The 15,804-nt window shown below is 47.1% G+C and overlaps 2 protein-coding genes across 10 annotated transcripts in view; one reads left to right on the forward strand and one right to left on the reverse strand.

Annotated features, from left to right (window-relative positions):
- FTO (FTO alpha-ketoglutarate dependent dioxygenase) overlaps positions 1 to 15,238 on the reverse strand; it is a 420,744-nt gene extending 405,506 nt beyond the window's left edge. For 5 of the 7 annotated variants that reach the window (XM_006264826.4, XM_019497461.2, XM_019497458.2 and 2 more), the window contains exon 1: positions 15,053 to 15,216. In XM_006264826.4, the coding sequence (XP_006264888.3) occupies positions 15,053 to 15,127 (75 nt within the window). In that variant the 5' untranslated portion in view covers positions 15,128 to 15,216. Of the gene's footprint in view, positions 1 to 15,052 lie in introns of all 7 variants that reach the window. The other 2 variants (XR_009455260.1, XM_059713787.1) reach the window with 1 other exon arrangement.
- Positions 15,239 to 15,289: 51 nt separating this feature from the next.
- Positions 15,290 to 15,804, forward strand: part of RPGRIP1L (RPGRIP1 like) — an 82,760-nt gene continuing 82,245 nt past the window's right edge. For all 3 annotated transcript variants that reach the window (XM_059713788.1, XM_019497455.2, XM_059713789.1), the window contains exon 1: positions 15,290 to 15,446. The gene's annotated coding sequence lies outside the window, so the exon portion shown is untranslated. The remainder of the gene's footprint in view (positions 15,447 to 15,804) is intronic.

Here is a 15,804-nt window from a genome sequence, read left to right on the forward strand (position 1 = left end):
GGCTAAAATGTGCTGAATGAACGGAAGACCATGTTAACGTATAAAACTAATTACACAAGAAACAGGAATAATTTTTTAAGCTTATCTAAAGTATTTTTATGTTTCAAGGCTTTTGTTTTGTTTTTTAAAGTGAAATCAGTGATGGTGTCCAGGGCCCCATCTTATTTATTTCATTGTTGCTTGTAACTGTATGAGTAAGGAACCAGACTGTGATTCCCACTCCCACACCCCCAATCAGAGCATTCTGCCCACCGCTGTTTTTGATTAATGCCTGTACTGATGTAATTGTAATTGTTTTTGGAGAATCTCTCAAGTAATAATACATAGCCTAAGTTTTCCACAACTCAAACATCACCGTCCTTTAATTAGTTTACATACATATATGCATTATCAACAATCCTCTATCTGTGCTTTAAGAAAGTTTTTTTTATAGGGTAAAAATGTGTCCATGCACTTTGAAAAGGTGAAAAGGTGTAAAAATGCCTACGTCATGGGTCTGCAACCCCTAGTACGCATGCCAGAGCATGGCCTGAAAGGCTATTTTGCTCAGCACACTGTAGTCAGCCCATGTTCTGGGCAGCTGCTGCCAGCCACAGAGCCCAGGCTGTCTGCAGCTGGTGGCCAAGGTTGCAAGCCCTACTGCAAGCAGCCTGGGCTCAGTGCAGCTGTTTGCAGCTTCCCGGCTGCAGCCAGCATGGGCTCTGGGCAGCTGCTGCCAGCCACGGAGTTCCATAGCAGTCAAGGCTGCACGCACACCTCCAGGTGGACGGCAGGGGAAGCACCCAAGGCATCACAACCCTGGCACCTTCTGCGCCATCTGTCCAGAGACACGCCGGGGCTCCGAAGCCCATTGCAGCTGTTTACAGCCTGCCGGCTGCCTGCTACAACTGCCCAGAGCCTGGGCTGGCTGTGGCAGGCAGCTGGGAGGCTGCAAACAGCTGTACCAGGCTTTGGCCAAGTTTGGTGGTGGTACAGCTGCACACATGCCTCTGGGTGGACAGCGGAGGAAGGGCCAGAGCTGTGTTGCCCCAGGACCCCACCCCTCCGTCGGCCTGGAGGTGCATGTGCAGCCACCACCACCACCCTGGCCTGGCCGGGGCTCCAGCCCCCCGTGTAGCTGTTTGCAGCATCCTGGCTGCCTGCCACAGCCAGCTTGGACTCTGGGCAACTGCAGCAGGCAGGCTGCAAATAGCTGCACCAGGCTCTGGAGCCCCAGCAGTGGCTTTTTGCCACCAGCAACTGCATGTGCGCCTTAGAGCACAGGGCAGGGAAGGGGCCGAGGCACCCAGAGGTGCATGTGCAGCCACCACCAGCAACAAGGTTTCAGTGCATGGAACAAGCATGCCACGGGTCAGTGTTGGGATGCAACCCATGCAACAAGGGTCAGTGTTGGGATGTTTTTGGCACTCTGGCCAAAAACTGCCAACCCCCAGCCTATGTTACCTTACAGTCCCAAAATGAAAATCAATACCGTTTGGGCTACTCGTTAAAGGGATTTTGAAAATCCCATCCATTTGTACAAATGCCTATTTATTAGAGTTAACATGGAATGAAACAAGTCTCCTTCATCACATCTTAAGAGTTTTGTTTTGGGGTTTTTAAACAATGTACCACTTTTCCTTGATGGAGAACTTCCAAGATAACATTCGACCAAGCTGAATGATAAAATACTTCTTGAACAAATGAAATACTTTTAACACCCAAATTATTCAAACTTTTATAGAGTGAATTACTCTCTCTTATCTGCACTTCAGCTGCTTCTGCATGAAGCACTCCTGTTCCATACATGATCATCTATACACGACCAGAGAACTTGCGTCTTTCAGTTCAGAATTCATAGATTGTTAGGGGCTGGAAGGGAACTTGCAGATCAGCGGGTCCAGCCCCACTGCTCTAGGCAGGAAGACAACTGGGGTTAGGTGACGCCAGAGAGGTGACTGTCCAGGCTCCTCTTGAAAACCTCCAGGGTAGATGACTGCACCACCTCCAGAGGGAGGTTATTCCACAGTCTGGACACCCTGACTGTGAAGGAGTTTTTCCTGGTATTAAGCCTGAAGCAGCCTTCCAGGAGTTTGTATCCATTGTTCCTGGTCTTTCCTGGGGTTGCCCTAGTGAACATTGTCCACCGAAATCCTGATGCACTCCTCTGATATAACGGTAAGCCACTATCAAGTCCCCTCTCAACCTTCTCTTCTTTAGGCTAAAGAGGCCCAGGTCCCTCAGCCTTTCCTCATATAGCTTGCCTTGCAAGTCCCTGACCATACAGGTGCCTCTTTTCTGGATCCTCTCAAGTTTTTCCATGTCCTTATTTAAGTGCAGCACCCAGAACTGGATGCAGTAACTCCAACTGCAGTCTCACAAGTGCTGAGTACAGCAGGAGTATCGCTTCCTTAGTTTTACATGAGATGCATCGATTGATGCATGCCAGCATGTTATTTGCCCTGCTGATCACCGCCTCACGCTGACAGGCTTATATTCATGCGATAGTCAGTCATTACCCCTAGGTCTCTTTCAGTCATGTTGCAAGTCAAACTGTCACCACCAAGCCCGTATGTATGTTGAAAGTTGTTTGCCCCCAGATGGAGCACCTTACACTTGGAAGTGTTAAACTTCATCTGGTTCCGATCTGCCCAACTCTCGAGCCGGTCTAGGTCTGCCTGTATCTGCAAAGCTTTTCACTTCCCCAGCCAAATCATTGATAAATATATTGAAAAGCACTGGTCTAAGCACAGACCCCTGAAGGACACCATTGGCCACTTCATGCCAGGAAGACACAGATCTGTTCATAAGAAATCCTACCCTGTAGCCAGTTTCCTACCCACTGAACCATCGAGCAGCTGAGCCTACAATCTTCTAGTTTTCCCACAAGGATATTGTGGGATACTAGATCAAAAGCCTTTTGGAACTCTAGTTATAGAATATCTACCTCGTCTCCCATGTCCAGATGGCGAGAGACCTGGTCGTAGAAGGAGATGAGATTGGTAAGACAAGACCTACCTGCAACAAAGCCATGTTGGCTGTCATTCAGAATCTTACCTTCCACAAGCATATCGCACAGATATGCTCACCACACATCCCTCGAGCCTGCTCCCCGGTGCATGGGTTCATGCCCATTGTGCCCAGCCTGGATTGAATATAATATGCAGCCTGGATTGAAAATTTCCACTCTTAGGTAATTTCCCTTATTGCCATTGTAGCCAAAAGACTCACCAGATGCCCAATCATCAACTGCTTACACAAATAAAACTTCTAATAATGTCAGGTGCCTGTAAGAAGGAATCCCAAATCAGGAACTTAGTAAATTTAAGCCAAAAAACACATAGTTGTCCAACAAATAAAATAAGACCTAAGTCGTGTTGTTTCTATCGCTATAAAAACAAAAATAGCAACGTCTATTTTACCATATTAGGTATCCTTTCAAGTATTCAATTCATGAAGCACCAGTTGCCTGGGGGTCATGAAATAATACTAAAAACTTTATAATCATTCATTGATTTAGTTTTCAGCATAGTATATCATTTGAATCCAATGGGAACATAAAGAGCTATTTGTGAGGTCAACCACAGTACAGACAGAGGCTGACATGATATCGATGGCAGGGTGGAAAGAAATTGCCAAATACAGCAGATCAATACCTCGTTTCACTGTTACAGCCTTCTGCAGACATAAAATATATATCTTTACAGCTACGAAAATAATAATAATGAAAGTGGGAGATAAATGCTTCCCTCAAGGTAAACTATTTGATTAGCTGAGGGCAAAGGTGACAATAGCAGTTACACTAAAGTAACTTTATACTCTTAAATAAAAGTGGTGGGATGAGCAGCAGATAAAAGGGCAAAATGAAACTGAACTAATTCTGGGAGATAGAGATGTAATTCTTTTAGGAAGTGGTGTATCATTTGCAGCAGGAAGAAAAAAAGACTGGTTAACCAAAAAACACAAGAGTCCACAGCTCCCTGCCATAGTAAACTGCCATTTAAAACACTGGTACAAAATAGACTATTTGACGGATCCTCGAAACCTTCTATATAGTAAATGATATCACAGTAGTTTCGAAGTCCTTTGTTTTAAAATATGATATTCTTACTATGGCAGGGAACTCTGGACTCTTGCGTTGTGTGACAAGTTTAACAGTTATACCATGCTGCCTAAAACAGGAAAAAAGATCATTTGATATTTTGGATGTGCCAAACCTAAACCCCAGCCTATTAAAAGTTAACAAAATAACTGAGGGTATGGATTAATAATTGAAACCACAAGATTCCAATCCTCCTCCCACTAAAGTCAATGGAAGTTTTATCACTGACTCCATTAGGAGCTGAAGTGGGCTTTTAGCATTCACCATTTGTACTCTTCCCTCACCCCCTCCCTTCCCACCCACCCCCTGTTTTTTTAAGCCTGACAGGCAAGTCAAGTTGGATAAGTGCAAAGTATTATTATTATTTATTTTAAAAATTCCAAATCTGTGAGGAAAATGGACAGTGCTCTCCTGAAAGCCTCTCCAGCAGTGCTGTTCCATCATGGCTTCATTTAAAGATGGCAGGTTCATTACTGGAGCCACTAAGGTATTAACCAATGACATCACACTCAAGATTTGAAGACAGTACAAAGGGCTTATGGGCCACTTCAGGTACTACATAGCCATAATTCAATTTCAGATAAGCCACCATTGTGTTGCCCAAATTAATTTTCATCCAAACAAAATCAAAGTCTTCATGATCCCTGCCCAGGAGGAAGAAAATTGGCCTGCAGAAAGTTCTGCTTTCTACCAAGAAAAAATGCATTTTTCTCATTTTGTTAAAATACAAAAAAACCTTTACTGATCTCAGGCATTCCACTAGCCTGCTATTAGCAGCACTACTTGTGTGACTAATTATGTATGTGCTTACTTGATTGCAGACAATTACTTCCACGTTTTGATACACAACATTGCATTAAAGTCTAAATTTTGTTCTTATGAGTCTCCAAAAAAAGCATAGTTAATATTCTTCTCTAGTTATGCAATACAAAATTCATTCTACAAGTGGAGATTTTAGTGTGTATTAAGGCTCTATCTTGCAAGTTGATATTTGCAAGTGGTATCTCTGGCTGCTGGTACACACGAAAGGGGTTTAGTTCTCCCCAAATTGAAACAGTGAGTTTTTTATTGGTGGTTTTTTAACTGTGTCATTTAAAACCCACCATTTCAATTATGGGACTTCCGTCACTGTGACGGAACAGTGAGGACCCCCACCAGCTCACCACCCCTCTACCCCAACCCCACTTTCATGGGCAGGCTCCACCGGGGGGAAAAAAACAAAACAAAAAAAAAAATGGTGAGAGGCCTGATCCTTTTTTCCTTCTCTAGAGCCTGCCTCTCCCATGGCTGGGGAGTGAGCTGCCGGTGGGCTTTCAGCTGTGGCGGGGCCTGATCCTTCCCTTCATGGTGGCAGAGCCCTGCAGGCGGCACCTGCCTGCTAGCAGCCTGGCCAGGCAGTCCCTGGGTGTACTGCCACTGCAAAGGGAAGGAGCAGGGGCCCTCGCAGCTCAGGGGCTGTGCGACCCAGCAACAGCTTGTGAAGGCGGGCTCCGCTGAGAAGAAAAAAAAAAAAAAGGGAAAAAAAAAATGCAACAAGGGGCCCGATCCTTTTTATTTTTCTCCCACAGCTAAGGGCAAGCTGCCAGTGGACCGAGTGGCCCCCAAGCTGCAGGGGGCTTCCCTCTGTGGTGGCAGCGCCCCCTGGGCTGCCCAGGCAGGGTGCTTGCAGCTGGGTGCTGTCCCAGGTGGCAGGCAGCATCCAGCCTGATCCAATGCTGCACGGGGCACTGGAAGCCCAGCATACTCAGGAAAGCTCAGGCTTGGTGGACTTCCAGCGCCCCATGCACTGTGCCCGCTGCCTTCCTACAGTCTGGGACTGCCCAGGAACACTGGAAGCCCACCAAGCCCAAGCTTCCCCGAGCACACCCAGGCTTCTAATGCCCCATATGCTGTTGCAATTTGTTACATAGCAAACTAAAATACATTGGATGCGTTTTACTTTGCTATGTAACAAAGTTATTTTAAGCTAAATATGCTGCCGCACTTGTACAGCAGTGTACAGCTTGAAGAAATTAAAACAAAATATGCTGCCACAGGTGTAAACCGTGGTGCCATTAAAGTGGTGGAAAAGGGCAATTTAGCCACTTGCAAGGCCAATTTCATCATGTGTACAAGTGCTCTCTGAGACCAAACGAACTGACTTGAGTCTGTCCCATTGCAGGCTTATGGTCTAAAATCTGCAGGAAGGTAAAAGGAATGTACTCTTGGAAAGACTATTTCTTTAAAAAATGAATTTATGTTGAACCAATTATGTTAAGACAAAAATAGAAAGAAGGGAGACATTGTAAGAATGAAGGTCAATTTGATGCTTCAAACAGATAAGGAAATCTGATTTGAGAATTTATTTTACACCCTCAATTTATTTATTTTACATTCCAAATTAAGGAAAAATATCTACGTTCAGCACTTCCAGACACTTTTCATCCACACTCCATTTCTAATTCCTGATCCTGCAACAAGACCCCTCACTATAGATTCATATGCCTGTGGAACATCCCACTGGCTTAATTACTATTTTAAATGGAATATGGGTTTGTGGTAAAAACGGAGAAAACCGCAGATTTCCTGTTTTTAGCCGAGAAACCCGTGGATTTCCCTGCTTTTGCAAAGAGCTCTACAGGCTGGCAGAGTTCCAGACTGCAAGAGCTGTTTGCAAAAGGGGAGGGAAAGCCCACACCCTGCCTCAAGGGGCAGGGGGGGAGAAGGGCGAGGCCCAACACTTGCACTTACTGGAGGCTGCTCTTCAGGCTCACTCTTCTTGCTGCAGGTATGTGGGGCTTGGGGGTTGCAGGGCAGGGCTGGGGGGCAGGGGGAACCTGGCAGGTTTGCAGCTGACAAGGCATTCCAGTTGGGAGGGGGTTTGCAGCCTCCCTGCTGGAGTGCTCATCAGGCTGCAAACCCCTCCTGCTCTAGGCTGGCTGCAAACCTCCCCACTCCCTCAGCCTCCAGCCAGCCTGGGCACTCCCTGCACAGGCACTCCAGCCAGGAGAGGATTTGCAGCCTGCCCGCTCCCAGCCGGAGTGGTCAGCCGGCTGCAAACCCATGGCACTCCTGGCCAGCTGAAACCCGCCCCTTCCCAGCCAGAGAGGCCAGCTGGGGATTGCCCAATCTGGCTGGGGGCTGAGGGAACAGGGAGGTTTGCAGCCAACCAGGCACTCCAGCTAGGAGGAGAAAGGTGGAGGTTGCAGCTTCCCCCACTCGCTCAGCCCCAGCCAGCTTGGGCACTCCAGTTTGTAGTTGGCCAGGAGTGGCAGGGGTTTGATGCCAGCCGAGCACTCGGGCTGGGAGCGGGCAGACTGCAACCTCCCCTCCCCCTCCCACCAGAGTGCCTGGCGAGCTACAAACCTCCCAGCTGCAGGTACTCTGGCCGGGAGAGGGTTTACAGCCTGCCCACTCCCAACCGGAGTGCTCCCAGACAGCTGCAAACCCCCCCCTCCCAACCAGAGTGTCCAGCCAGGGAGTGCTCAAGCTGGCTGAAGGAGTAGGAAGGTTGGGCACTCTCTGGCTGGGACAGGGGGTTTGCAGCTGGCCAGGTATTCCGGCCAGGAGGGTGGAGACTGCAAACCCCTTCCTCTCCTGGCTGGAGTGCCTGGCCAGCTGCAAACCCTGGGTTGCAAATGCTGCACTCTCTGCCCTGCTGCCCTCCTCCAGGCTCTCCAGAGTGCAGCGTGTGTGACTGGCGCAGAAGGGCACAGTGGGCCAAGCAAGAAAGCTGCCTGCCGCTGCAAGCTCCACACTGCCCTGGCCACACTTCCTCCACATGCACAGGGGCAGTGCACACCCACCCTGCCCCTATCCCCCAACATATCTGGGGGGCACAGGTCCCCCTGCCCCCAGGAATGCACGATGCTACTGGGAGCAAGCCCTGCCCGAGCCTGCAGCAGGTAGGCAGCTGGGGGGGGGAGGGAAGCTAGCTCATGCTCCTGCTGTAGCAGCTGCTGCCTTCCATTGGGGGCAGGGGCCTGTGAACCTCCCTGGCTCCATAGCCCTGGGAGCTGGGGGCCCCCCTCAAGCAGGGCTGGGGGGCAGCAGAGAGAGGGACACCAACAGGGTTGTGGAGGGCATTTAATTTTAACCACAAATTTTGGGATTTGTCATCAGAGAATCTGTGATTTTTTATCATGGGAAACCAGGATCCCTGGCGGTAACAAGTCCTGAAGGAAGATCAGGGCCACTCAAACTGCTTCAGATAGCCCCATTTGAAAAGGACTTATCCTGGGAGCCAGTGTACAATGTCTATTTGTACTAATACTATAGTAACACCTAGAGTCCAGGATCTCAGTAGACCAAGTGATATACAATCAATGAGAACACTTGTCCCATTGGATAATTTAAACCAACAGAATGATTAAAGGATGGAAATTAAATGCAAGAAAAAAAAATCAACTTCATACGGTCACATAATTGATTAGAACAGATCTGGACCCGCAATTTGCAGACCACTGGACTAGACTGGCTGTCCCCAGCATCAGTGGAAATGGAAATCGCTAAGCACTAGGGGTAACCTAATTAAAAAAAAAAAAAAAAAATGTTGGCCTGATACTGATGGGCAATTATTGACCAGCCATATCGGCCAATACTGATCCAAATGCCAATATGCAGCCCAGCAGCATGGAGAACAACATCTGGCCAGTAAGTCTGTTGGGGGTTAGGGGCGTGGGGGAGGAAAGGATCATGAGGCGGGGGGGCAGATCAAGGCTCCTGGAATGAGGGAGGAAGTACGCTGCCCAGCTGGGGTGGGGTGGGGTAGGGCATGGGACAGGGCTGGCAGCTAATCTGGGGGATATAGGGGGGCAGCTCTCACCACTGCACATACCCCCGGGGGAGGCATGGGGGCATTTGTCCCCCTGTATCTGTGCATGGAGTAAGGGGGGACTGCTTGCTGTGTGCTCAGGGCCAGGGCTACTCCAGCCTCTTGTCCTGCCCCACCCAGCCCAAGCACAGCCACCAGGAAGAGGCTGAAGCAGCCCTGGCCCTGAGCATGCAGCAGACAGCTTGCCCTTACCCTGTGCAGAGATCTGGGCGGAAGCAGGGGGGGGGGGGGGAGCACAAGCCCCCATGCCTCCCCCTGGGGTGCACACAGCAGCAGGAACCACCCTCCCCTTTCTTGTTCCCCCCCACGGCTCTGTTCCACACCCTGCCCCACCCCAGCAGGGCAGCGCCTGCCCCTGCCCCAGCCCCACTCCCTCCCTCACCGCAGGGGCCTCAATCTGTCCCCACCCCACCCCCTCCCTCCACAGATTTACCAGTCAGATGCTGCTCTCCAAGCTGCTGGGCTGCACTCCTGGCTGCGTGCATTTATCAGCAACATTATCGGCCACATCAGCCAAAAAAAGCCAACTGCCAATAATGTCAGTTTTCCTTTTATTGGTGCCGATAACATATGGACCGATGTATCGGTGCACCTCTACTAAGCACCTTGCAAAGTTACATGCCAAAGACATAAGGAACATAGAGAACAGCAAAGAAGTAAACAAAGCTTCAGTTAAATTTATTGTAAAATAAATTATTTTACTCCCTAACACACCCTCTGTACAAGACACCACTGACAAAGCTTAAGCTACAGCTTCCAATAAAAATTCAAGCATCTGGCAATCTTGTACCTGCAAACTTCTAGTATGGGGAAGATGAGCCTGTTCTTATTTACAACGAAAACGAGAGGTTGAATGTAAAAGAGCATGTTTACTGTATCTGGGGAACCTAAAGTACCAACATAATTCAGATCAGCAAGACAGACACTCACTCCTTAATTAAGTGGGTGATGTTCTATTTAAAACAAAAAGACAACCCTGGGCTATAGCTAAGATTAAGCACTCACTCTTGCAAAGGAAGCTCCAACTAGCATCAATGTAAAGGCTTTAAATCATGAAAAATAAACCATCTAATAGTCTGTATTCAATAGTAAGTAGAAAGTCAGGACACAGACTGATTTGGATTAACACATTTTCAGTTATAACAAGTAATTTTACAGAGGATTAGTATCTTGATGGCCTGATCAATACTAGGCACTGCTGCTATTACAGATGAAGAGAAAATTACCCCTCTGGTAATAAAGTGTGTGTGTCTTGGTTCTCCTTCATTTGCTGAGTCCATTACTGTAATGGTTCCAGCATTAACAGCTGGGGCAATTTAAGCAGCAAGGTTGTGATGAATCTAAAAGCAGGCAACATTTGCCACTCATTTTTTCTTGTAGATTATTCTGCATATGCAAGGCCTCTACCTGGCTGTTTCCAACATACAGGTTATTTTTGTGTGACAATCAACACTATTTCTTAATTATTATCTCATTAGTAGTGTTAAGGGTCAATAACGCATACTAAAACAAAAACCGCTAGTGGCATATCAGCTGCTGATTCTGCTAATATGCACACTATGAATGTAAGTAAGAAGTATAACATAACAAGCTTAGAGATAAAGTGTTAATGTTAATTTGCCCATATGTAGCATCTATTAAATTCTTCTGTCCATCAGAAATACTAACATCACGTACCATTTTACAAAGAGAAAATGCAAACAAGGACATAACAGACTATATGAACAACAAACTATGCCAATAATGTGCTAATTTATTTTTTTTAGAAATTACTGACTTAAGTATAAGATAACAGTTGTCTCTTTTCTCTTGTCCATAAAATAATTACATAATAACTGAAGTTAAATGCTTTCTATTTTACCTTGCTCATATGTTTAACAATCAGACAACAAAATACACAAAGATATCATTATACCAATGTGAGCATATTTATATGTCAACACTCCGATCCCTGTATGTTGATGTATTTTATTATTACTGTATTCCAATAACCACAATTAGGTTGGGATCCCAATTATGCTGAGAGCTGTACAGAATAAGATTAATGACAGCAGGATATCTTTGCTGTTATTTGTTCTGGTTTTGGGAGCAACTGTATAACCAGTTTACACTGCTGTAAATGATTACATGAGGTATAGCATTATGCTAAGTATGTTTCAGCCAGATCATCCCCAGAGATTTTACAACCTATTCAGGTACGGGACACTCTGGACATGTTCAGTATGTTATTTTTCAAACAGTCCTGACTTACTCTCCAATCTTGCAAACTCTTATTCCTGAAAGTAGTCACACCAACTACATGTCAATTAGAACAGCAGGGGGTCAGCATTTCTCAAGAGCAGTTTAGCAAGTAAATAACATTATTTTTTAATACAAACACTTGGAACTTTTTTTTTTTTTTTTTTTTAAGTAAAAAGGAAAACAAATTTTGCAAGGCAGTCAAGTCCAAAAAAGGGTTTCTGCACATGTGGGGCAATGGAAGGAACCACATATTTTTGTCACATTAAAAACAATTTACTGCTCAGCAGACCAAACTTTGGTCAACACTGCAATGAAGGAACCCAAGTCAAAGACAAATTAGACTAATTCCATTTTAGTTCCTTATAAAGAGAAAATAAACTCTCATAGGAGTTGAGCTCTCAATTAAAGTGTCTTTGTTAGACTCAGTAATCAATAATGTCTAGTCTAATAGCTATGTTTTCATGTTGAACGTTATAGTGCACACAAAGATAGTAATTTGGTAAGGGCAGGAAAGGAGGAGAGCTACATGGATCAAGTGAAGGGCCTAAAATCAGTTGGAGCCAACAGCACTTGGCATCTCTAAAAAATCACTTCTGAAACATATAAAAATCCAACTAGATTTAGTTGTGCTAGTTCTCTTAACCCCTATGGAAAAATACTTATTTGCACGTTAATACTCCACAGGCCACACAAAAAACAAACACATAGTTCCTCACTTACTAACAAATGGATGCAAGGTTGAAAACGTTTTTAAAAAGAGCATGCAGGCACTCAAATATCACCTTCATACACAAATTTTATTGCACTAGATTATATGTAGGCAAACTTAAAATCAACAAAGGGAAATTTACCCAGGCCTTGGGAGTGTGAATTTGTTTGTTTTTTTTAAATAAAATAATTTATCCTGATATTTCATTAGGTTTGCTGCTACTGCCACTTAGTAGTGTCACTACGATCTAGCTCTGAATGGACAGCCTAGTACCTAGATGAGATATACTGCCCATTCAGAAAGTGTGTCAAGCACTAGGCTTCAAATAGGTTCAAATTTTACTTACAAAGCAAACAAAAGTGAATTAAATCTGGATTTAGCATTCACTCCCCAGAATAGAGCCACTACCTAGCATGTGCATGACCCAAGCCAGGTTCTCTCTTCTAACCAATTCTCTCTGGTTAGCAATACTCATAAAATCTTCTCCATAAGACATCAGGTTAAGCATACTACTGTTTGGGTTATTATGAAATATTTTGATTGGGCTCTGTGCAAGTCTTGGCAGAGCTACAGCCATTGATATGCATTTCCCACATCTTCAGCATCTCTTACATGGGCATGTAAATCAGGGATGCTTACATTCAGACACTGAAGGGTGTACCAGCAACCTTCCAGAAACCCCAAGAGTGTACCTGATTCTGAGCAGAAAAAGGTATATTAAAGTTACAAATAAGTGAGCTTTAGCAGATTCAGTTTGTACTTCTTTAGAAGGGAAGCAAATATAAATATGCCTTCCTGTTTAAAGCCACTCCACACTTTTCTTCTTCCTTTACCCTTACCTTCTCCATTGGCTCATTTTCAACAAACTTACTCCAACTACTGTCCTTTCTTCTTAGTTTCCTTTGCCTGCAAACTCTGCGTACATTTTCCCCACTACTTTGATCCCCTACTTCCATTCCTGCACATTCACACTTGTACTTAGGGTCACCATCAGTTATATCTTCTTCACTAAATCTTAGGGGAGCAGGCTAATGGATTCAGTAATGAACTTAACTGGTGGACTAGGGCAGGTGGAATGACTTTTGGTCCATACTTCAGGCAACTGGACTGAATGGCTCAGGTAGTCCTTTCAGTCCTAAGTTACTGTGTTAAAACAAAACAAAACAAAAAGAAAAATAAAAAAAATATCAAAAAACAAAAACAAAAGAAATCACAAAATTCAGCATAACATATTGCAGTGGACAGTAACTTACCTATATTTATTAAGGAAAATATTTAGATGCAATTATTTTATACATGGGGGAAAATCATTTAACAAATAAATGGTAACATAACAAGAACAAACCATCTGTGTACTGTATCTGCTTGATATATTGGACCACATTCTGCTTTGCACTGTTTTCAGTCAGCAGTGTTACTTCTGATGTCCATGTTCTGGACAGCATTAGTGAGATCAGAATCAGACTTGAAAAAGGTAACTTCCACTAGTGAAGAGTGGGAAAAGGCCAAATGAATTCCATCACAATGGAGTCAAAGAAAAGTAGGGCTGGAAAGGAACTCCAAAGTTCATCTAGTCCAACCACCCTGCCTGAGGCAAGATCATCCCCATCCAAACCATCTGATACAATCCATGACCTAAACTTTCCATCAGGCTATGGTCAACCCTGACAACACAGACCAAACACCCTGACCTGTCACTGGTAAATCAAGGGAACCAAGGAAGCCAACATCTTGCTTCTATGAAAAGGTGTCAACACCTGCTCAAGAGTTCATGGGTAGTGGGCCACAACTTCCACTGCAGAGTAAGGAAAACGCCCCCCACAGTCTGTACTAGTTTGACTATGCAGTAAAATCCCTTCGTGTCCCCAAATATGGTGAGTATCTTGCACTGAGCAGAGAGGCAAGAAGAACCTCTAGCAAAGAAACCTCCAGTTTTGGTCCCAGCAGAAGCATTCACATGCCCCAGGCAAAGTCCCCACCCTTGGCTATAGCCAACACCCAGTGCCTCTGAAGAAGGCTCAGAAACACTGTGATGCAAAAAGCAAAAATAGGAAGGGGGGTAGGGTCAACCAGCAAAGCCCAGATGCCTGAGAAATACCCACAGCACAATATAGGCATGGGTACCACAAACTGAGCATTAGAGAAGCATTAGATTCCACATGCTAATCAAACACTGCACTGTGGGCCTAGAAGGCTTGGCAACAAGTTAGTCACCCGCTGCCTTCCAACTACAGAAATAAAAATTCTTTGTGCTTATGCAGCCTGGCCTTCAAGGACAACATTCGAAGGCCAGGCTCCCTAGACACAAAGAATTCTTATTTCCATAGTTGGAAGGCAGCGGGCAACTAACGACTTACTTCCTGCCATGACATGATATATATCAGGGAGGGAGGGGGCCTGTGCTGGGGAAAGTGCCTTTTATATATATATATACACACACACACACACACACACACACACACACTCACTATCTACCTATATAGATCTCTATATAAAGCTATGTATATATTTTATAAATTATACATAACATGTATTTATAATATAGCATGTATTTATCATACATTATAAATATGTTACATATACTATTTATAATATAAATACATGTTCTATATACTTATAAGTATTATATAAAGAAACCCTGCAGCCATTCCTGGGGGCCGCTGCTATAACGTTATTCAGCCCTAGCCGGGGGAGGCACTGGTAGGAAGTTTTACCAGCACGAGAACTTCAGGCCGGTCTCACTAGCTACTCGCTTTGCTCCCGACAAGGATCAGAAGCATTCATGTCCCAGCTCCCACCCACAGCCACGAAGCGGGCTGACGGGGCGACTGGAGAAGAGGCCGCCGGCCCGGCCCCTGAGCCGCTTGGATCCGGCCCCGCGGGCGCCGCATCGCGCGGGTCCCTGGCTGCGCTGGAGGCGCGTCACGTTAGCCCGGGACCGCCCGCCCGCCCGCCCGGCGCCGAGAGCGGGGATTTCGAAGGCGAGGACACTGCAGGGCGGCCCGGGAGGCCGCGAGCGGCAGCCAGGGGAGCAGCAGGGGCCGGGAGCCCCTGCTCCAGGGCCACGGCTCTTCGCTCAGCTGCTACGAGCCGGGCGCTCCGCCCCCTAGACGCCCCCTCCAGGCGGCGCGAGTTCCGGCCCAGACGGTTCCGGGAGCAGGAGCCGAGCGTCTCCCCGCGCCGCAGCCCACAGGCGAGGGGCAGGTACCTTCGCTTGCTGCTCGCTCTCCCCCGCGCTCCGCTTCATGCTGCCGCCGCCGCACATGCACCCAGTACCGCGCATGCGCGCAGCCCCAGCCCTGTGGACCGTAATCAGGGAGGGCTGCCTCCCTGTAGTCTTCTCGGCCACCCCTTGACGGCCCTGACGCGAGCGTGGGACTACAGCTCCCGGCATGCCGCGCGCCGGGGAAACAGGAAGTGGGCGGAGACAGCGCGGGGTTGTTCGAAACCCGGAACATGAGGTGGCCTACAACTCCCAATAGGCAGCGGGGTACTGCGGACTTGAGCAAGCTTTCCCACGTCCTCGACGGAAGTGACGTATTGGGTAGCAACGGAGGACGTTAGCTGTTGCTAACGGAGAACGCGGAGGCAGCGCGGGAGCTGTGAGTATCGGGGCCGGCCTTGGGGCGGGGGGTGCAGCCCGGTCCCAGCCCCTCGGGGCCCCCTTTCCCCCGGGTCCGAGAGACTGCGGCACCGGGAGCCCCTCCCCCGGGTAGGCAGGGGGGCGCGGGCGCGGGCGGGGGTGGCGCCCACCGAGGTTACGGTCCCGCCTCAGAGGATGGGGAGCAGCGGTCCTCAAGCAGGGCCCCTCACGGTGCCTTGGGATCCTGTCGGGCCCGGCGTGGCACAGCAGTGCCACCAGCGTCACCCGCCCTGTGAGGGGTGTGGACGTGAGTCGCAAAATAACCCCAGGGATTTCAAAGAGGAATCCGCAGTGCTAAAAAGAACCTGCCCTTCCTG

The sequence above is a fragment of the Alligator mississippiensis genome, chromosome 10, assembly GCF_030867095.1.
Source record: "Alligator mississippiensis isolate rAllMis1 chromosome 10, rAllMis1, whole genome shotgun sequence".
In the NCBI taxonomy this organism is placed as follows: Eukaryota; Metazoa; Chordata; order Crocodylia; family Alligatoridae; genus Alligator; species Alligator mississippiensis.